Source organism: Neovison vison, chromosome 8 (genome assembly GCF_020171115.1).
Source record: "Neovison vison isolate M4711 chromosome 8, ASM_NN_V1, whole genome shotgun sequence".
Lineage (NCBI taxonomy): Eukaryota > Metazoa > Chordata > Mammalia > Carnivora > Mustelidae > Neogale > Neogale vison.
In genome coordinates this window covers 46,411,708-46,434,523 of record NC_058098.1, presented here as the reverse complement: position 1 = coordinate 46,434,523, position 22,816 = coordinate 46,411,708, and the positions used below count along the sequence as shown (strand labels likewise).

Genomic DNA, 22,816 nt, shown 5'->3' with positions numbered 1-22,816 from the left:
TGCCATTATTAAGAATGTTTCACATGGGTTGGTTAAACAGCAAAATTATAGTAATCAACATCCTGATTCAGTGATACAAATATTTGTCTTCTATTCCTTTCGTAATTGAGAAGGTGATATAAGAAGAAAGACAAATTTTAAAACAGATGAAAATCACCTATTACCATTGTCTTAATCTAACAACTACTATCATTTTTCATGTGCTCAAAAAACGTTTTCAAATACATGGCTTAAAGTGATGGGCTACTGTGAAGAACTTTAGCTGGCCATATGCTGAGGCCACTTAGTGAAACTTGAGGCAAATCAATGATCAGACTTGTGAATTGGGGAGGCCTTTAATTTTTCACTTTCAAGATCCACTTAGGGAATGTTAATAAACCAATATTTGAGTGATTATTAACCCAACACAGGGAGTACACACCTCCCTCTTTGTGGGTCTGATAAAGGCCAAAATGTAAAGCAAAGGAGGGGGCAAGACTTGGAGACGAGAAAGCCACCTAGGGAGGGCCAAAGGAAGTGCCCCTGACTAACCCTTTCAACCAGTAATTCTCTAAGTCCTCTGACCTACTAAGAGGCCAAAGACTCCAAGTCCATTCCACTGAACAAAGAACCCCAAGAGCCAAGAAACAGAGAGAAACTGCAATATCTAAGTAGTAACCCACACAATCAACAAAAGCAGCATGTAATCATGATTTAACTTACAGTAAATGCCTCTAGAACCACAGTAAGTGAAAAACAGCAACAACAATTCAAGATAGTACTGTTAACAAAGGGTATTTCTGGGGCGCCTAGGTGGCTCAGTTGGTTAAGCCTCTGCCTTCAACTCAGGTCATGATCTCAGGCTCCTGGAATTGAGCCCCGCATTGGGCTCTCTGCTCAGCAGGAAGCTTGCTTCCCCCTCTCTCCCTGCCTGCTGTTCTGCCTACTTGTGATCTCTCTCTCTTTGCCAAATAAATAAATAAAATCTTTAAAACAAAACAAAACAGAACAAAAAACAAAGGGTATTTCCTAAACACAGGAGAAATTATAAATCTCTACAATGGCAAATGGTTATAAAGTGCCAATTTTGCCAAGCATTCCAGACTTTTTGGAATATGGAACTGTGGGTCCTCAACAAATTACTAATTACTGATATTAATAAGAACATTGCATTTTAGTAGACTATAATAAATCAGGAGTTATGAAAAGGTGGCCCTTAATTATGCATAAAATAAAAATCTGTGGGTTGGTACATCTGTTCACCTGTAGGGCCAAAAGAGACAACTTACGTTTGAGGATCTCTTGAGACTCAACAGGAAGTTTTTGCTGCTATATCTCTAGTTGTTGTTTTTGGGGGGAGGAAGGTTAAGTTTCTGATTAATTTCAGTGTTACAGGAATCATAAGAAAAACTCCCCTTATATCTTTTAACTAGATTTATTAATTGTTTATATTTTGCCCATTTATCATTCTCTCTCCCTCTACATATATGTGAATGTTTATACACACACAGACACATACATGCACAATTTTTTCCTGAACGATTTGAGGATAAATTGGAGATACCTGGTCCCTCTCCCCCAAGCAATTCAGTGTGTATTTCCTAAGCATAGGGACATCCTTCTTCATGAACAGACACAGTTCAATGATTAAAATCAGAAAACTTAACATTGATAAAATGCTATTTTCTATCCCACAGTCCACATTCAAATTTTGTCACTTGGCCTAATAATGTCTTTATATAGCTACCTTTTCTCCTAGGTTCAGGATCCAATCTAGAGCCATGCTTCTCGAGTCTCCTTTAATCTGGAACAGCTCTTTAGTCTTTGTCATTCTTGGCCTTGACATTTTTTAAGAATACAGGCTGGCTACTTTGCAGACTATCTCTCAATGTGTGTTTGACTGATGTTTCCTCATGTTCATGTTTGGATTATGCACTTTTTGCAGGAAGACCACAGAGCTATGCTTCTAGTTTTTTAGTAACAGGAATTATACTCTGATAAAGCAAGTTTATTGGGATGGGAGTTAACCTCCAATCTTCCCACTATCAAGCAGAATAATTAGAAATATTCCCTTAAAAACGTGACCTCTTGGGGCACCTGGGTGGCTCAGTTGGTTTAGTGTCTGACTTTTGGTTTCAGCTCAGGTCAGTTTGGAGTCTGCTTATGATTCTCTCTCCTTCTCCTTCTGTCCCTCCCCCTGCTCATGCTCTCCCTCTCTCTCAAATAAATAAATAAATCTAAACAAACAAATAAACAAAACTTGACCTTAAAAGTTTTTTTTAAAAAGAGACTGACAATAACACAATGTCATTTTAAAACCATAATATTAAATTTTAGAAATTAAAGTTATTATACCCAATTCTGGGTTTTGTCCTAGAACAGAAAAAGTATAGTGATGGAAAAACTGGTGAAATATGAATGAAGTCCGGAGTTTGGTTAATAGTAATATACCTAAGTAGATTTTTTAGATTTGACAAATGTGGCACTGTAACGTAGGTTGTTGATAACTGTGTGAACTGGGTGAGGGATCCAAGGAAACTGTACTGTCTCCAACTTTTCTGCAAATCTGAAATTATTCTAGAATAAAAAGTTTACTTAAAAAATAACCCCTGGGATGTGGGGTATTGGGGATACCATTTAAGGGTACAAACATGCAATGGGTAGTAAATAAGTCCTAGAGACCTAATATACAATATAGTGAATATAGACAACATTATAATCATCAAACTTGCTCAGAGACTAGAACTCAATTATCCCAACCACTGAAAGGAAATGGTAGTTACGTAATGACAGGTGCTAATTATCACAACGGCAATCATATTACAATACATAAATGTATCAAATTAACCTGTTATATACCTTAAATGTATAGGTCAAACATATTTCAATTAAAAAATAAATAAAACAAAAATAACAACAAAAAAAATAACAACAAAAAAAATCCCCAGTATTGATGATGGCTATATGAAATAGAAATTCCTATATTGTTGGTAGCAAAATAAATAGGCAAAATCCTCTGATAGCAATCAGGAAAGAATCCAGCATCAAAGTCCTAAACACCTTTATCGCCTTTGATTCTGTAATTTTACAGGTAAATTCCAGAAGGAAGTAAGCCTAATAGGAAAAAAAAAAAAAAAAAAAAGCTATGTGACAAGTTCATTCACAGCATATTTACAATCATGAAAAGTATGAAACAAACTGCATAAAATAGGACAAGATTATGAAGTCACAAAAATGAGGTAAATGAAGACTATGGTGTAACGAGGGAAATGCTTAGATATGACAAGTGAAAAAAAAATCCAAAATTATACATTCAGTATGCTTATACCTACATAAAGATAAATCTAACACAGGAAAAAGAAACTAACCAAAATGTGTTTGTGTCGGATTGTGCCAGGAAAATGAATATTGCTCTGCTCAAGTATTCCTTTTTCCAATTTAACAAATTTAACTTGACCTAAACCGTTAAAAATAAGTTTATTGAGCTATAATTCACAGACCATAAAACTCATCCTTTTATTAAAGTATACAATTCAGGGGTTTCCATATAATCACTGGTGTGTAGCCATCACAATCAATTTCAGAACATTTCATCATTCCCAAAAGAAACCCTGTACCCTTTAGCAATCACTCCCCATTCTCCCTGACCAGCCCCCAGCCCTGGGCAACCACTTATCTACTGCACCATTTTACATTTCTACCAGCAATTATGTAAACTTTTATAACAAAAAAAAATTACAAGAAACCTGTAAAAATTAACTGCTGCTTGCTATTAGGCAACCTTACATTTGAACTGGCTCAGCATTTGCAAAGTAAAATAGTGGTTCCAGTAAAATACAAGCTGTGCTTCTGCATGTTGGCAGCTTTCCCATTCCACTGAGATCAGGCAGTGAGACAGGTGCCTCTTTTCTTTTTTAAAATAGTCTGTCATTTTGTTTGCTTAGCAACAGGAAATAGGGTGGTCTTTAATCTTAAAATTCTGACATTGTTATGTGTCTCACAAGCATTTTCTAAGCCAGGGAAGCTGAAGAGAGAATGCAGTGCTTCACATTATTGTTGACACTGGAATAATATTAGGAATTGAAAAGTTTTTGAGAGATAGACATTATTGCCAAAAGAAGGGGCATGTATCAGTATTTAAGGATCTGACATAATGATCAATGTTTCTCTGCCTTCCTATTACTTTCTGTAGCTCAGAGCTTGAGGTAAATCTCTAATTCAAGATTTCAGTTCAGTTCTTCCTTTTCCCCAACACAGCTATACACCTGTAGTTTCTCTAAAAATTTTAAAGGAGTTGCAGAAAGTGATAGCAAAGCAAATGAATATGGCTGAAAATACTCATGAGTAAACAGTAGATAACTTTTAAATCAGGACTTCATCTTTACTGGGGGTAACGGGAGGGGACATATACAGGGAGAGATCAACAACTTTAGAATTATTGTAATGATGAAAAATAAAGTAAGATTAAAACAGGAAGGGAAACCATAACAGGGTTGTTGGAGGGGAGGTAGGTGGGGGATGGGGTAACTGGGTGATAGGCCTTAAGGAGGGCACTTGATGGAATGAACACCGGGTGTCATGTGCAACTGATGAATCACATTAATTCTAACCCTGAAACTAATAATATACTACATGTTAACTAAGTTGAATTTAAATTTAAAAAATTTTAATGAATTATTATAATGATGACTTGGTTAATAATTACTAAATACAGTCAAAGCAGGTAAATCTTAACCATTATTGTACTTAAAAAATATATTTATGTTATAAATAAATATAAATATAAATATAAAAATATATTTATGTTATACTTCACATCTTACAAAATGATGAGAAAATATTAATTTTTTTCTTACTATATTATTATTTTTTTCACAGATAAGGCAACTGAGAAGTATCAGGATGAATGCAGAATGAAAATGGAGCTATCAGAACAATTTCCAGCTTTCACACAGTACAGTGATACTTTTAATTTCTAGGTAAGCAAGTCTTTAAGTCATATTGAGTTTTTTTTAAAAGATTTTATTTATTTGACAGAGAGAAAGAGAGATATCACAAGTAGGCAAAGCACTGGAGGCAGGGGAGGGGAGAGGGTAAGCTGAGCAGAGTGCCTGATCCAGGGCTCCATCCCAAGACCCCCGAGACCATGACCTGAGCAGAAGGCAGAAGCTTGACCCACTGAGCCACGCAGGCAACTCCACATTGGGATTTCTTTTTAAAGATTATATTTATTCATTTGTCAGAGAGAGAGGGAGAGGGCGAGCACACAAGCAGGGGGAACAGCAGGCAGAGGGAGAAGCAGGTTCCCTGATGAGCAAGGAGCTGGACATGCAACTTGATCCCAAGACTCTGGGATCATGACCTGAGTCAGGCACTTACCTGACTGAGCCACCCGGTGTCCCAGTCACACTGAGATTTTTAAAAATCCCTTAATAAAAATTTACACACAGGGGCACCTGGGTGGCTCAGTTGGCTAAGCATCTAGATGCCTTTGGCTCAGGTCATGATCCCAGCGTACTGGGATCAAGTCCCATGTTGGGCTGCCTACTCAGCAGAGGAATCTGCTTCTCCCTGAACCTCTGCCCCTGCTCATGTGCTTTCTCTCTTACTCACTCTCTCAAATAAAATCTTTTTTAAAATGTACAAATAACAATCCTGAAGGAACTATTTTACTTTACTATGTGTTATAAATAGAATTGTGTGTCCCCCTCCCCAAATTCTTATGTTGAAGCCCTAATTCCCAGTGTGACTATTCAAAGATGGGACCTTTAAGGTAAGGGTGATTAAGGTAAAATGAGTTCATAAGGCCGGGACACTAATCCAATAGGACATGTCCTCATAAGAGGAGGAGATACCAGAGATCCTTCTCCACACAAATGCACAAAGTAGAGAGGCTATGTGAGGACACAGAAAAGGGGCAGTCATCTGCAACCCAAGAGAGAGGCCCTATCAGAAACCAACTCTGCTGGCACCCTGACCCTAGACTTTCAGCTTCCAGAATTGTGAGAAAATAATTTTTTAAAAGATTTTATTTATTTTTTGACACAGAGAGAGACAACGAGAGAGGGAACACAGGCAGGAAAAGTGGGAGAGAGTGAAGCAGGATCTCCGCCGAGCAGGGAACCCAATGCAGGGCTCTTTTCCAGGTCCCGGATCATGACCTGAGCCAAAGGCAGACAGACACCCAACAACTGAGCCACCCAGGCACCTGAAAATAAATTTCTATTATTTAAGCCCTCAGTCTGGGACATTTTGTTATGGTCACCTGACCTAAGACATCATGCCAACACTTATCACTTCTTTCATTTTGCCACTGTGATAATTATAGACACAATCAAATTTTTAAAAGAGGCATCTCTAGCCATTAAATCTAGTAGTTGTTGGAACTGTCTTAATTTTAAAATGGATCCATTAAATTTGGGCTTCAAAGGTATGTTCTGTCAGTAATTTTGTTGGGTAAATCACTACTACAATATCAATTGGTTACAAGCTGTCATCCTTGTCTTTATGTCCCATTTCTTTAATTCATAGGTAGCCTCTCCATCCCTAGATCTGGTGTCTTCAGCATCCTAGATGAGTGGCAAGAAGTCAGTACAAAATAATGGCTAGCCTGGTAGAGACCAAAGATGGAGATGATGGGGACGACGGTGAGAGCGGTAGCAGGATCAGTGAACATCTGTCAAGCACTTACTGGGTGTCAAGCAGATTTCTATTCATTACCTTTTTTCATCCTCACAACAATGATTACTATTTCCCTGCTCTTATGGGACTTAGTTAGCAAGGTTGAACAATTTGCTCTTGATCACAGGATTCAGACCTTCACAGGAGGACTCCAATGCCCATCTCTTGTGCTACAATACTCTAAATGATATCAGTGAGACTCAAACTGTGTTCCTGAGCCACAGCTTTTTTGAAAAACAAACAAATACAAAAATCTCTAATAATAAATTATAAGTCTACAACTAATTTCCTACTAAATTCAACCAGTACAAAATCAGACGTACTAAAATAGACTCTAAATGGAACCTCTGCCTAAAAAATAAATCAAGTCTATGAGAAATGGGAAAAGTAGGAGAAAAGCAGACAGAAACTTCAACCAAAATTTAGCATTCCTAAATGCTACCAATCGCTGATCTTCAAAAAATAAACACACACACCAGCACCGTCCTTTCCCCCATTATCTGCAGGCCTACAGAAGGGCCTTGAATAAAACAGTACAAAGCAATGATTTTCAAGAAGAGAAGCTTAACAAGCATGAGAATATCAAGACAACAGCCCTTTCTTAATATGCCGTGTATTTGCCCATACAGGGTGGCTCAAGATATAACTGTTTCTTAGAGGTTCCTGTTCAAAAAGAAATGTGCAGAACTACATTAGAAAGGCAGAGTGCCACCTCCACTTTCTAATTTTGAGAGCTGTGAGGACAGAGGCAACTTACACACTACAATTAAAAGAGCAATCCCATGGGCGGCTGGGTGGCTCAGTGGGTTAAGCCTCTGCCTCCGGCTCAGGTCATGATCCCAGGGTCCTGGGATCGAGCCCCCCATCAGGCTCTCTGCTCAGCGGAGAGCCTGCTTCGTCCTCTCTCTGCCTGCCTCTCTGTCTACTTGTGATCTCTATCTGTCAAATAAATAAATAAAATCTTTAAAAAAAAAAAAAAAGAGCAATCCCATCCACAGGCAGGGTCTTTCTTCCTAAAATGTTCATCCCTTCCTCAACCCTTTTTTTTTTTAACTGTATTAGCATTACTAAATGAACTAGAGCTTCTATTTCTTTTTTTAAACTAATTTATTTGAGAGAGAAAGCGCACCACACGCAAGTGCAAGCAGTGTGGGAGAGGCAGAGGAAGAGAGAGAGAGAGATTCTCAAGCAGACTCCTTGCTGAGCACAGAGGCCAACTCGGGGCTGAATCCCACGACCCAGGAGATTATGATCTGAACAGAAATCACTAGTCAGATGTTTAACCAGCTGAGTCACCCAAGTGCCTGTGGAGCTTCTATTTCTTGAGGATAGATTACCAAAAGTTGGATGGCTGGCAAACCAACACCCTGCACAGTCAAAAATCTGTTTATAACTTCTGACTCACACAAAACTTTAACTACTTGTACTGACTAGATTACTAGACCAGACTACTAGAGTACTAACACTAAACTATATTGACTGACTACTGACCAGAAGCCTTTTCTATAACATAAACAGTAGATTAACACATATTTTTGTATGTTACATGTGTTATATGCTGTATTGTTAAAATAACACAAGCCAGAGAAAAGAAAATACATTTATAGTACTTTATAGAAAGTACATTTATAGTACTGTACATAAATTTATTTTTAAAAATCTGCATATAAGTGGACTTGTACAACTCAAACCCATGTTGTTCAAGGGTCAACTATGTATTTAATTGTGATAATTACTGCCAGGTTCCTTTCCAAAAAAGTTGTAGTGCTGATTCATTTTTTTCAGACTACATGAAAAAGACTATTTTTTTCTAATAACACAATATTTCATAGAATATAAGTATATGAAGTTTAGAAAACCTTTTAAAGAATAAGAAGTCAATATTTGTTCTCCTGTGGAGATTTCTGTAATCCCTTGTACCATCAAAGGGAGAAAAGAAACAGTGTTTTCCACAAAAATTTATCTTCCTCTTGCTAAGTCAACTTACGTTTCCTTTACTTTTTCTTTTCTCTATCACTCCACTACAAGATATGTACATATATGTGCACTTTTCTTACTTGTAAGAGCCTTTGACATAAAACACACTTGTCACATAATTATACCATAGAGAGAGCAAAGGAAGATAGTTGTGTAGCCAAATATCTCCACAAAAGGAGAGTTTAAAAAATATGGTTATTTTCATTCTTGACTGTGAGAAAGAGGCTAAGTCCCTTCCAGAGAGGCTTTTTTCCCCCATTGTCCTAAGTGAAATCTTTCTTCCAGTAACTGAGAAGCAAGTTGATATATTTATTAGTTAAGGCTCTGCCACTGACCAGTTAAGCGATCCTTAATTTTGCTGGGCCTCCAACGCCTAATCTGTAAAATGGGTATAAAAACAAATCTTGGGGTGCCTGGGTGGCTCAATGGGTTAAAGCCTCTGCCTTCAGCTCAGGTCACGATCTCAGGGTCCTGGGATTGAGCCCCGTATCGGGCTTTCTGCTTAGCAGGGTGCCTGTTCTCCCCTCCCCCCTCTGCCTGCCTCTCTGCCTACTTGTGATCTCTCTCTCTCTCTCTGTCAAATAAATAAAATTAAAAATCTTTTTAAAAAATTAAAAAATAAACCTTACTTTGTAAAGTTGTTGTAATGAGTATGTGTATGTCTGTATATTCACATATATTTATAGACGTATAATATAGATTCTTAAAACAGCCCCTGAAAGTAAGACCAATGTAAGTGTTAACTGTTAATCTGAGCCATATTGCCCACTTGGGAGGTATCCTCAAAAGAAAGTAGGAAATGGAGAGTTCAAACTTTACCTGTCTTTGAAATCCAGTGGAATGGAGCACACATCTTGTGCAAGGAGAATTGTCTCTCTCCTGTTTCTCACTGTGGACTGGCAGGCTGCTACCACTCACTAGGTAGAGCAGTGGATGGGGTCTAGACCCTAACGTGCAGGAGCTCATAGTCTAGCAAGCCTGGAGAGAAGAGCATTTCTAGCCTCTCCTGAATAAAGATCTGCATATCTAGTTTTAGGGCCAGGATTTGAAAAAACTTTTTGTGTAATTCAGCTTAACTGTTAATTGTTTTACGACTAGAAACACATACAAATAAAAAACTATTCAGATCAAAGAGGTCCAGCTGAAAACCTTTGGACTTGTCATTGCCCTAAGTCAAATAAAGTCACAACTTTGATGATGGCAACAGCTGAGGGTGGGTCACCATGCCAAGCAAGGTACAACAAACCTGGGCAAGCACTCAGTGCCCTACTTTAGAGAGATTCTTGCACTCTTTCTAATTGAGCAGTGGTTCAAGGAGACTGCTGGTGAACGAAGCACTGTGGGCCCCTAAGGATAAGAAATTGGGGCTTATATAGATAAATTAGAGCAATATTCCAACCCTTATATCCCCTTCCCGGCACTGCTCTTTCCAGTAGCAGACATGACAGGGTCAGACTCGTTTCCGCAGGAACTTCACCATCCTAGTACATGCCCACAGCTCCTCCTGGGCTGGGAGCTCCCCTCACTGAGGTACAGCAGCCAGGAGAGGAGCCAGACACAACATTCAGTCAGTGACAGAGAGGCGTTAAAGAATAAACCCCTCTCTTTCCTGCTCCCAGGTGTGAGGACACTGAGGTGTATGCAACACAGTCGTCCAAGCTTCACTGATGGGACCAAGTTCCAGTTGTTCATAGTGATAACCTACTCAGTCACATACCACTAGACGTGTGGCTTTCCTATCTCCTCTACCTGAGGTTCTTGGGACCACCTCCCAAATAATCCACCTACATTCCAATCCTTATCTCAGGATCTGCTGCCAAGAGATTCCAACCTAAGTTTTTTCCTCTTTAAATATGGGTACTTTGGGATAGTCTTATGATGGCTTTCCCCTTGCCATGAAGTTTATTTCAATTGTGTGTCTCCTCCATGACACTGATCACTTTACCCCTTGGAGATGAGCCCAGGTCCCACAGTGGCTGCCTTGGTCCTATAAAAACTGCTCAGATCCCAGGAGCTGCAGTCTGCCCTCTGGGAGTGGAACCATTCCCACTACAAAACATGGGGGCACCTTCCCTGCCTGGTGCCTCCCCTGCAGCGGGGCTGCTCCCAACCACAGCTCCACCACCTCTCCTGACATGGCTCCAACACGGCACAAGGTGCACCTCTGTCTTCTGACTTGGAAGTTCTTCTTCAGTAGAGCTCCACCAAGCCAACTCAAAAAGATGCTCCTTTTAATGAAAACATGAACATTTCAGAGACAGGCACTCCGCTTTCCTTGGCTCACCTGATGCAGCTGGAATATTGAGACCATTTTACTCTCCCAAGGTTAGGTACAGATAAGCATCTAAACGGGAACTGAAATATTTTGCATGATGTGGTTAGGCTGTTTTCATCTGGATCAGAAATTTCTCCCAACTTTGGAAGAGCATCTCACCCACACCAACCTAGATGACGGGGCAGCAAGATAGCTAATAGCATGGATGCCAAAGCAAAAGGGCCTGGTTTTGAGTTGTGGCTCCACCTCACTGTGTAGTCTTAGGCAAGTTAATTAACCTCTCTGAGCCTTCCCATAAAATGAAGACAACAACAGCATCTACTTCCAGGATTGTTGAGAAGATTAAATGAGCTGATGAATATAAAGTAGTACTTCATCTAGCAGCTGGCACAGAATAAGTGTGCAATGATCATTACCACTGCTATTATTAGTATCAGAAGTAGAAATAACAACCTGCATAACCATTTCTCCATATGACCCATGCGGGAAGGTTTACAATGGTGAAATGGAACTCCCCAATTTGAACTTATGCCCTATGATGAAATTTCCTGGTCCTCCATGTTTTTCCACCCAGGCCACGCATAGTATAATCCTGCTGTGAAGTATCCAGTTCACTTCTTCTATTTTTAGTACAATATGTTTCATAGGACAATAGTTCAAAGAAACTTCACAACCCCAAATTTATACTCAAATTTATATTCACAAATGCCATCTCTATCTCTCATGGTATAATGTGTTTTTATGTATATTCTTTGGTCACCACTCATAAGAAAAACTGAGCAAGTAGGGGGCGCTTGGGTGGCTCAGTGGGTTAAGCCTCTGCCCTCGGCTCAGGTCATGATCTCTGGGTCCTGGGATCAAGCCCCACACTGGGCTCTCTGCTCAGCAGGGAGCCTGCTTCCCCCCCCCTCTCTGCCTGCCTCTCTGCCTATTTGTGATCTCTGTCAAATGAATTAATAAAATCTTTTTAAAAAAAGAAACTGAGCAATAAGAACATGTCTCAAGACCAACAGAATTAGAGTTTACCCCCCCAAAAACTAAAAAAATGCAATAATACAGGAAAAGGATTATTAAATTATAGTAAGATTTGTGAGGATTCAAATGGGGACTTGAAATTTGTCTTTTTGCTGTTAACTAAGAAACAAAAATTTGCTAAGTGAACTAATACTGGTAACAAGTTTGGGGAATGAGTAGACCAATCACTAATTCTCTTAAGAGAATACATGACCCTGGGTTGCCTGGGTGGCTTGGTCATTAAGCGTCTGCCTTTGGCTCAGGTCATGATCCCAGGGTTCCAGGGTGGAGCCCCACATCAGGCTCCCTGCTCTGCGGGGAGCCTGCTTCTCACTCTCCCACTCCTCCCACTTGTGTTCTCTCTCTCTCACTGTCTCTCTATCAAATAAATAAACAAAATCTTAAAAAAAAAAAAGAGAGAGAACACATGACCCTGAAGAATAGCCACTGGATGCATCAAGACTTTGGATGTCTTATTATGAAACTGAGCTAGAGTTTTACCTTGAGAAGATGGACAACCACTACTTCATGACTTTTCTTAGTAGAATATCCAAGTTACTCCAATGGTTGAAAGGTACACAACCATTTAAAAGACATACCTTTTTATAATTCAGAATTATCATAATTTTATATATCCTCTCCCCTTCATTAGTGTTTTCCACTTCAGTGGTAGCCCCAATTTCGGCTCTTAACTCTTCCTGTCTGAACAAACCCTGATATCTTCAGTTCTACCAACTCCTTCCCCTAGTTCTTCCTGCACGGCTGGCATCTTTCCGCACCTGTGCACTGGGGATGACACTGCTCTGTCCACAAGTCCTACCTTCACCTGCCCATAACACACACAGACAGACAGACACACCTACTCCCACGTATACATATACACAATTCCAGGAGGAAATCTCAATCCTTAACCTGGTACAAATAATAATTAACTGCCAGTCCCTGAAGATGGACAACTCTGGGAACAGAGACAAACTCATTTGACTGTCTAAAGAAGAGATATTGTATTTCCACTGGAAAAAAAATGTAACTCATATGATAAAGAATTGTTCTTGAAATAGTATACGAAGGATGACCTAATTCATGATTTTACTGAAATATATTTAGCTCCATAATGTAACTTTCCAAGTTCATTATCTACGACTTCCCTACAAGAACATTAGATGTTAGCCAGGCCAAACAATTAACCACTGGGCTTTCCTGCTCCTGCTCCTTTACTCATAACATCTCCAAACCTTAGAATGCCTACCGTATTCCCACTGACTGACATCCTTCCCATCCTACACAGTAGGCCAATCACCACCTCCTCCACCAAGCCTTGGGGTACTCATGTCAGTGGAAGCATACCTTTATTTCTTCATGAAGCACATGCCTACCTCATGTCACTGGCCTTTATCACATACTACCCTGTGCCTTAGAAAGAACATCTCCTTGAAGGGAAACACTGTGGAATTCATAAGGGGATCAACCGTGGCTCCTCACACAAATCTCTTGCTCAAAACCTGTTTATTGACTTTAACCAGTGACACTATACTGTCTGCCTCCAGCCCATCCCCGAAAACTGACAACTCTGGGAACAGAGACGAATTCATTTGACTGTCTAAAGAAGAGATGTGTGGATTTCCACTGGGGGGGAAAAAAAGTAGCTCATATGATAAGGAACTGTTCTGGAATTAGTATAGAAGAAGGATTAACACATAATTTTACTGAAATGTATTTACCTTTTAATTGATGGAACATCAATAGTAAATTGAAAAAGGCAAGATACAAATTTCTCAAAATGTTAGTTACCTAATTGATTCTTACGTACAGTCAACAATCAAAGCTTTTAAGGAGATGACACTTTTCAGTATAAAGGGAACTACTTCTCTTCTAATTATTATATGTAACATCTTTAAGGGGTTGTCAGCTGCATGTCCCTTGTCCTAATTTTAAATATAACTTAAAAGGAGACTACATAACTATATAAGGTAAGGAATCAGTAGTGCAAATAGAAAAAAAAAAAGTCTCCCATTTTACTTAAGTACCATTGACACTGCTGTACTAAGAATGCGTTTATCAGGAATGGCCTAGAAAGAACAAACCAGTTTATAGATTAAAAACACATTAATTATTTCATGACCCAATGTCGAACAGAAAAACTGCCTGAATGATTTAGAAGTCTATCACATCATACCACATTTGGCGCACATCTAATGGCACAGAAATCATTTATCATTAAAGGCCTTTTTATATAGGTCAAGGTTGCTGGGATTTGGTGTTTTGTATCTTACGGTTTAAAGAATGCTCTAAATTCTAGGTTTTTTAACTTTTTAATCTTTGGGAGGGAAAACTAAAAGTTCCTATAAACTCAGATTAATGCCTGCTAATGCATGGAAAAAAGGAAAACTAAAACCTTCCTCCTACTATAAAAACAAAATAGTGTGGCCTCTGTTTCTTTTCTGATAAGAGTCTTAAATACCAAACAGTTAACTGCATAATAACATTTACTGGCAGCCAGGCAGCCTGCTTAGCAGATATATAAAGCAGGTAAAAGGAGAAAAAGTTAATTTCTTGGCTGAATGATTCCATCGGTAGCTATAGGGCAAACCTGAAAGTCTTTTAGTAAAGTAGCAGTTGGTTCTTCTATCAATCTGTAGCACACATACTCTTCCAAGGAAAGCATTAAATATGAAAATCATATCCCGTTATCATCTGTTTCCAGCTTTCAGCCCAGTAAGCTTTTCTTAATGAATGCTGCAGCCTAAGGAACAAGCACGCTGTTGGCTTCTCTGAATAATGGAGTGATGCTACCATTTTTGCTTATTACAATATCGACTGGCTGAGGGGGTTTCACACATAGTCACAAGTGACTACTCTTGCCAGCATGCTCCAAGTTATTACAAGATGTTTTTAGACATTTCATCTAAAAGAGCTTTACTGCTTTTAGTGAAGAAAACATCTATGGTCTTGAACAGAATCATTTATATGGAGATAGGCTGCAGGATTAGAAGCCTGCATTACGGCAGATACATAGCAGAATTTATTTAAGTATTCCTTGCCAGTCTTTTTGTCTGTTGCTTAGATATGCAATCTCTTCTTTCCACTTCCTCTGTGAAAAGGTTAAAATGTACAAAATTATATATACAAAGAAGGGGAGAAAAAGGCAACATTTTGTTTACCTTTTACTTAAAACATTTCTGGAACTAAGAAAAAAAAAAGTGGCTAAAAAGCATTCTTAAGACAAACATAATTTCATCTCCTAACAACTCTAAGGTTTTCTTGGGAATCTGTCTCTTTTAAACCTGCCGTGACGGCCTTTCAACACATTTAATTGAATTAGACATTAAGGCAATACTCTATAAGGAAAAGTCTTTAAATAATACTTAAGGGTTGATCAAAAAGATCTTTGTAATAAGATGATTTTATTTAAAACACTCCTGTAAAAGAGGAATACTGCAGAAATCCTCTATCAACAGAGGTTTATTATTTTAACTTACTACCTTTTTTCTGTCTTCATCTTTCAGTTCTCCTCTTGTTCCCAGGCTCTCTTTTGACAATAGCTGCACCTTCTTCACTTGAGCCTCATATTCATTCTAAACATAAACAAAGTTTTGGTTTTGTGGTGGCTCTTATGACAACCAGCATCCACCTATAGTTTTCTGTCTTTAGAGCATAAAAAGAATATTGAAGTAGAAAGTAAAAGCTGATGTCGCCAAGAAATTCAACTTATCTTAGAAAAAAGATGATTTCACAATTAAAATGTCAAAAGTTGAGTTCTATAAAATGCTGTATGTTCTTAAATAAGATTTGACGGATTCTCACTGTCTTTCATCAATGTAGGGAATAAAACCTTGGCACATTAAGCTCTTAGGAAAAATCCAATTACTTTATTATGAAAGCATTAGACAGTGTTTACACTGAAAACTTTTGTCCTATAGGGAAAGAAATCAATCCTACTGACTTCTTATCTGTATGATATCTACATTAGCATCATGGTCCTAATAGTCACAGCAACAGAGTATATTATTTGCTAGATCATCAACTGGAAATGAATTCTATTTTCTATGAATAAAAATATACAGTAGACATCAATGATCAGCTCCATTGGAATGAAGTTTGCTCTGGCACTAATAACTACATAAAGATGTCTCTTCATTATCACATTATAATTGATGAAAGTGATTCCATCATAAAATGACTTTTTCTTAAAAGCAAGGCATAAAAGGTGCTTTGATTCAGCATGTTAGTAATTAAGGTCTTAAGAAATTCACTGATGGTGGTCCATCACAGATAAGTATCAGAACATTTTCTAAATTAGGCCGTGATGCACTGCAATTAGAAATGCAACTATGAGAGAAAAAGAAAATACACCTGTGAGATAATCAAATTAGAAAACTGTTTCCTTAGTTCTCAGTGTGAACATGAAATTGGCCTCAGCTTTGTTTTGACATAGAAAGAAACAGTGATGAAAAGTGATTTGTTTCCTTCAAAATATCTTAAAGGGCATTATACGCTGGTCCATTTCTAATAACAGTTAAGCAGGGAATTTTTTTTCTCTCTCAGAATGATATTAACTTGATAGATGACAGTAATAATCTGAAGAGATTCCTAATTAAATAAAAGTTTTATACAGCCAGTACATATGACAAAACAAGAAAGTATAAAGAAATAAGGCAATTAAGATAATACAATTTATGTCTCTCTGTTCTATATCTACTCCTTTGGACTCAGAGATATTTATTTTTTAACCCCAAGAGCTTTCAACAGGCATACTTTACAGAATCTAAGGGAAAGTATCTTTAAAAAGGGATGGTGGTGGATTATGAAATAAACAAAATAAACATCAAGCTTTATTAACTAATTAGAGGTTAAACAAAAATTCTTCTACACATATTTTCTTAGGTTCTTTGAGATCAGTTATAAACATGCAACAGGCATTGTACATGATTTCCTTGTTATGGGATCATTTCAGAGCCATAACTTCCAAAGGCAGAGTACTTTCTCATGGAAACATGTGAGTTTTATTTAATTCATTTGGCTGCAGCAAAAACTGATAACTCCATTCGGTCTTTATAAAGAACAACAAGGCAAACCTCTTCACTAGTCCAATTTACACTGTTCTCAGTGCATCCAAAAAAATTACAGAATTATAGGTACTTTTCTAAATTAGTGAGGCAAATAAAAAATGAACAATGTATTTGAGATCAAAAGTTGCTATGATAAATAGATAACTGATACAAACTATAACTCTACATCCCCTAGACTTGCACCTACAAATGCTCCCTTTCTTTGCCTTTTATTTATATAGGATATTTTGTTACTATCCATCAAATCTACCTTCAGAACACTGGAGAGCAAGGGTTTTCAAGCCCCACCTCCTAATCTATCTCCATATTTAAAAAGGGCTGTACTATGTTTAAAAGATTTTGGTTTGGAAATCTGTATAGATGAATCTTTCCAAAGCTTCCACAGCTAACAGTGTCTGATGAGACAGCATAGCATGTGTCCTAGTTTTCCAACCATCAGTCTTTCATGTTTTAGTCCCTATTTCTTCTCTGATCAGGTCCCATTATATTTCCAAAATACATCAAGGCTTCTATTGCATCTTTTCTGTGTGGTGCTGCATGAGGTTCCTGTTTCCTCCTTTGTGTGGCCTAGATTCTTCACTGTCAGATTTGCTGCTTTGGGGGCCAAAGTTCTCATGTCCCAGTAGCATCTGCCCGTCCACAGACTCTCTAAGGAGAGTCCCTTCTTCCCCCAATTCCCCTATGGAAATCTGTTTTAATAAAACCAAGAGCACGAATCAACGCATCAGGTAACTTGTTCTGTCTGTTACCATCTTGTTTCACAGCACTGGGCTGGATGCTGCCCACCTCCACTTAAGAGGACTTTTTTATTCACTTCCTTACTGTATGCAATACATTTCATCTCAGCTCAACTGATGAAATCTGTTGGTGATGGTCTGGAGCGGTGGGAAGAGGAGATGGAGGTCCTGGCGGGTCTTTCAGGTCTCTAGGATACGTATCCATGCTCACGACAGGTCTCATTTTCCATCTTTCCTTCTGTATCCCCAATTACTTCAGTTTACCCTCATCATATTAGCACTTCCCTGAAAGTGCCACCACTACCTTTTATTTAAACAGGCTTCCTTTTTTCAGTGGTCTTTGGGATTATGTAAATATTCTTGGTTATAGAACTGAGCAGACATTTAAAATCTACTGGCCCAGGCTCCTCATGTTAGAGTTGAAAAAAAAAATGTGTACAGAGAGTTACACAAGCTTGTCTGATTTGACCCTCAGGACCACGATTCACAATCTTTTGTTTTCTCTTCTGGTTTTTTGTTTGGTTTGGTTTTGGTTTTGGTTGGTTTTGGTTGTTTTTGGTCCCCCCCCCCAGTATTTGGGCTTCTTCTTAAATGCTGAGTTCTTACAAAAAGGTACGGAGGAACACTTCCTTATATGCAACCAATGCGTATTAACAAGTAAGACACTCTGGTTGATAAAAGACAGGATAAACTACAAACTGTTTTCCAGGAGCCTGAAGGCCATGCCCTGTCGACAGTGGTTACAATGCTCAGTAGGAATCAAATGAGAGTGCAAAGATTTGTTCTCTTCAAACTTTATCCCCAGTATGCACATGTCACCTAAGAACTGATTTTTTAACAAGAATCACATCTTTAAATGGTGATATTATATCTTTAGAGTGCGTCTACTATTAAACAGAAATGTTCCTAGGAAGGTATAACACAGGAAAGAACCAATACCATATTAGCTCTCCCTTAGTTGTTTGTGGTCCATAAGAGAGAAAGATGAACAATACAGAAGAATCAATTTTCAGGTGGGGACTCTCCATGCTCAGAGTGCTTCAAGTCTAGGGAGGTGCTCCTCAACGCTGAGTGCTTATTTATGTGCCACATTCTAGGTCAGATACTGACAGCATTGAAATAAAAATAAGATGAGGAGCCCACAGTGAGGTGGGAAAACATGTAAACAATCCCACAAAGGAAATGCTTACAGAGATAATTATTGCACAGACATAAGACAGGACAGAGGGAAAGAGGCTTCCTACTTGAAGAAGATAGAAGATAATGAATACAGTGCTTTCAAGGAAACATAGTGCTCAGTATGTTTAAAATTCAGTGGGTATGTGTGAGTGAGTACATGTGTGTGAGAGAGAGAAAGCACACATGTGTCGGAGATAAAGATGGAGAGGAATGGTGGGAAGACATGGGGGTGAGGGATTGCATGGGGGGTATGGAGGGACAGGAGTGGGCAGAGCTGCGTGTGGGGAGGGGAGCAAGCAGAGATAGGAGGCAGAGATGGGGATAGAGGAAGGAGGTGGAGGGGGGTGCATGGGGAAGAGAAAGTGTGCACATGTCTGTGTATTTGTGTGAGAGGGACAGCAAAAAGAAACATGCGTGTGCACACGCATGCATGTCAAAAGATTGAGCTGCAGGATGGTATGCAGGCAGAAAGCAGAATCTGGGCTTTGTTGTAAAAGGCTGAGCAAGGACTCAAGGCTTTCAGGCAGATGAGAGATGTAACCAGATGATGACTCTCCTAATCTGAGGACTCCCCCTTGAATGTCCCAACATGCCAGCCTCATGCCTGGCACTTGAATAGAGCAGGCTGAAACAGAGCTGGCCATGCTCTACACATGCCCATGGGACACTTTTTGGTGTGCCTAAGTCCCAACATCTCTGTTTCTGTGCCCAAGGAGCTCACAGTTAATTTTTCCTCACTGCTTCTCTTCCCCATCAGTCCTTAATCAGTGATACTCAGGAGCCATGTGCGCATATTCCAAATGCTCTGAACAACTCGCCAGGGTTTCCCTGTGGGGTTAAGTTCTAGATACCAACTATAGTAGTTGGCTTAGTGATACACCCTGTTCCAGCCACCTGTCCTTCCCTGTCTCATCTGCCTACCTGCCTACTGATCCTCCCTACTGACCCTCCCTCCCCAAATAAACCACTTACATTTGAATACTTGTCTCAGGGTCCACTTCAGGAGAATCCAACTTGAGATAAGGGCAAAGGGCACCCAAGGAAAACTGCTCTAAGAACCAACTGGGGCTCTTCTATAAAAGCACTAATGCAGGGAACAGAGGCTCAAGGATGGGCAGAAAGAAGGAGAGGACATGATCCTCACACTACTACTAATATTTATATGGTTGAACAGAGTTTAGTCAGCCTCTTATTCTGACAAATAGCAAAACAGCCACAACACTGTATTTTCAAATCTACATGACAGATCAAGAGTCTTTAAAAGCCCTGAAAATGATCACAGGCCCCAAATAAAAGAGTATAATTCATAAAATCAGTTGAAAGGGTATTTTTTTTAGCCTTTATCCCATTTTAAAAGATTTTAACATTAAATAATAAAGTGGACAGAGTCCTACAAAAAGGGAGAAAGGCACTTAATACAATTAGGGCCAAATGACCACTTCTTACACACTGCTTCATTTTGTTTTACTTTCTGGAACTCTACCAATTATTAATTCATTTGCATTAACTTTATCCTATTCAAGGGAAAATAACCCTGGCATTTTGGAATGCTTGGGCAATACCCTCCATCAGAACACCTCTCTCCTAAGACTTACACGTGGTGAGCCAGCAGAGGAAGTAAAGATCTGATACCTGAGCGGGAAGAGTTTAAGAGGAGACAAGTCATTCTGGCCTTCCTACAACTACCACTGGACACCAGGACAAAAGGAAGAGGCAGAAAGGAAGGGGGAAGACAGCAAGGACAAACATTTCCTTCTCTGAAACTCTGCTTACTACTATACAGTTTGCTGAGGTTAAGTGGTGTCATTGGCTGAGTTTCAAATATCACTACCTGGCTTCATGGGCACAGTTCAAACAGTCAGCTTTGGACTCAGGGTAATTCCCAATGTACAATTCTCCATGGAACTCACATCTTTCCCAATTGTAGCGACATGGTCTGCTCTTCTATGCTGTCAAAGATTGTTTGCAAAAGGCATTTCTTACCCAAGATTCAACTGCTCTTGATATGAAAATATTAACAAGGGATCATTTTCCCTTTCAAATTCCTCCCTCTCACATTTGGTTATATTATGAAATCAACAATGAAGTAAAGCATCAGTGTGAAAATAAAAAGCAAATTTCTATTATTTCATTTTTTCTATTGGGAAGGCAAAAACTCCCCGCTTTGTCCACTACTTTTATTTTCTCTATGGAATCTCTGAACAGCAAAGAGATTTACATAGTTGATACTAACAACTGCTTTTTGAATGTTAAGTATTCTATTTGACTAGTAAGAGAAGAAAACCTGTCGTGCTGCTGCAGCTAACACTTGCTATTGCTTGAGCACATCTAACCTCCAGATCTTGGTTTCTAAATACCCTTCCCCACTAAAAGGAACCACAACTCCTTGGAAAAGAGGCTAATTCTATGCCTAAGGCAGGGACATATCTGGTAAACCTGGTATACCTTGTGCCCCAAAGCAAAGAAGGCTCAGAATTAATGGGATCAGGTCAAAAGGACACAGAAGCCAAGTTGAAGAGACTCTCCCAGGCAAAACTTGGGGAAATATGAACAACAAAAGCACTAATGATAGTGACTGATAGTCCACTGACAAAATAAAAATTTAAAAGTCCATGTTGATACTTAAAAAGAGAAAAAAGAAGGCAAGAAAGCTTTTCTCTATGGAAGAATTCCAGCTAATAAAGTAGAAGATTGAATTAGAAAGTCACCATTTCACAACCTCCACCATAACTGATTCAGGCCTCGCTGATGGATCCTAAAACCACTAGATAAAAGGCTGTTGAGGAACAAGACATTTCCAAGATGTCAAACTAACAATTCATAGATTATTTGTTCAGTTGCAAAGGGAAAAAAGGTACTATATAATAGGGATTATATAGTACCTATTATATAATAGGTACTAGAGATTGCTGTCTTAACCAATGCATCAAACTCAACCTCACTTGGGTCAGACCACCTGATATCACAACTCATGAGCCTCCTGATGGGCTGCAACAGGAAGTATGTAACCTCAGCTAGGACTACTTAAATTTAACTAATTAAAACTAACAAAGTTAAAAAACTTAGTCCTCAGTGTCATAAGCCACATTTTAAGTGTTCAGTAACCATGTGTGGCTAGTGGCTACTGTATTAGACAGCAACAGTACAGATAGAGAACATTTCTATCACTACAGAAAGTTCTTTTTTTTTTTTTCTGAAGATTTTTTATTTATTTATTTGACAGAGAGAGATCACAAGCAGGCAGAGGGGCAGGCAGAGAGAGAGGGGAGGAAGAAGATTGCCTGATGCAGGGCTCAATCCCAGGACCCTGAGATCATGACCTGAGCCATTAAAGCTGAGGCTTTAACCCACTGAGCCATCCAGATGCCCCACTACAGAAAGTTCTACTGGGCAGTGCTGGTCCAATCCAAATTCTCAGTTAAAGGATACCTCAAAGGAAAAACTAGTCAAATTCAAATCATTCTACAGGCAATTAGACTATTTTCTTTAAAAAGCCAGTGTCATGGGAAAAAAAAGAGCAGTAGGAGACTTAGACTTATAGACCAAAAAAGATAGAATAAGCAAATGTAATTTGCAAACCCTACTTGGCTCCTGGTCTGGAAAAATAAAGAGAATTTTGGAGGGAACTGGAGAAATTTAAATATCAGGTAGATATTAAATGTTATTATTAATTTTCTTAGGTGTGACAAAGGTAGTATGATTATGTAGGAGACTTTCCTTGCTCTTAGGAGATCCATACTCAAGTATTTAAGGGAGAAATGTCATGGTGTCCACAGCATACTTTCAATGGCTCAGGAAAATACGTACATACACACACACACACACACACCAAATATGGTGAAATATTTACAACTAAAATTGATCTGGGTAGACAGCATGTGAGTTTTCCTAGTCCATTCAGGCAG

General features: G+C 38.8%; 1 protein-coding gene across 4 annotated transcripts in view; it reads right to left on the bottom strand.

Annotated features, from left to right (window-relative positions):
• The window catches only part of KIZ (kizuna centrosomal protein), a 134,579-nt gene that overhangs the window by 98,015 nt on the left and 13,748 nt on the right, over nt 1–22,816 (bottom strand). For 3 of the 4 annotated variants that reach the window (XM_044263551.1, XM_044263550.1, XM_044263553.1), the window contains exon 4: nt 15,409–15,501. The exons of the other annotated variant lie outside the window; for it this stretch is intronic. In XM_044263551.1, the coding sequence (XP_044119486.1) occupies nt 15,409–15,501 (93 nt within the window). The remainder of the gene's footprint in view (nt 1–15,408; nt 15,502–22,816) is intronic. 4 annotated transcript variants of the gene reach the window in all.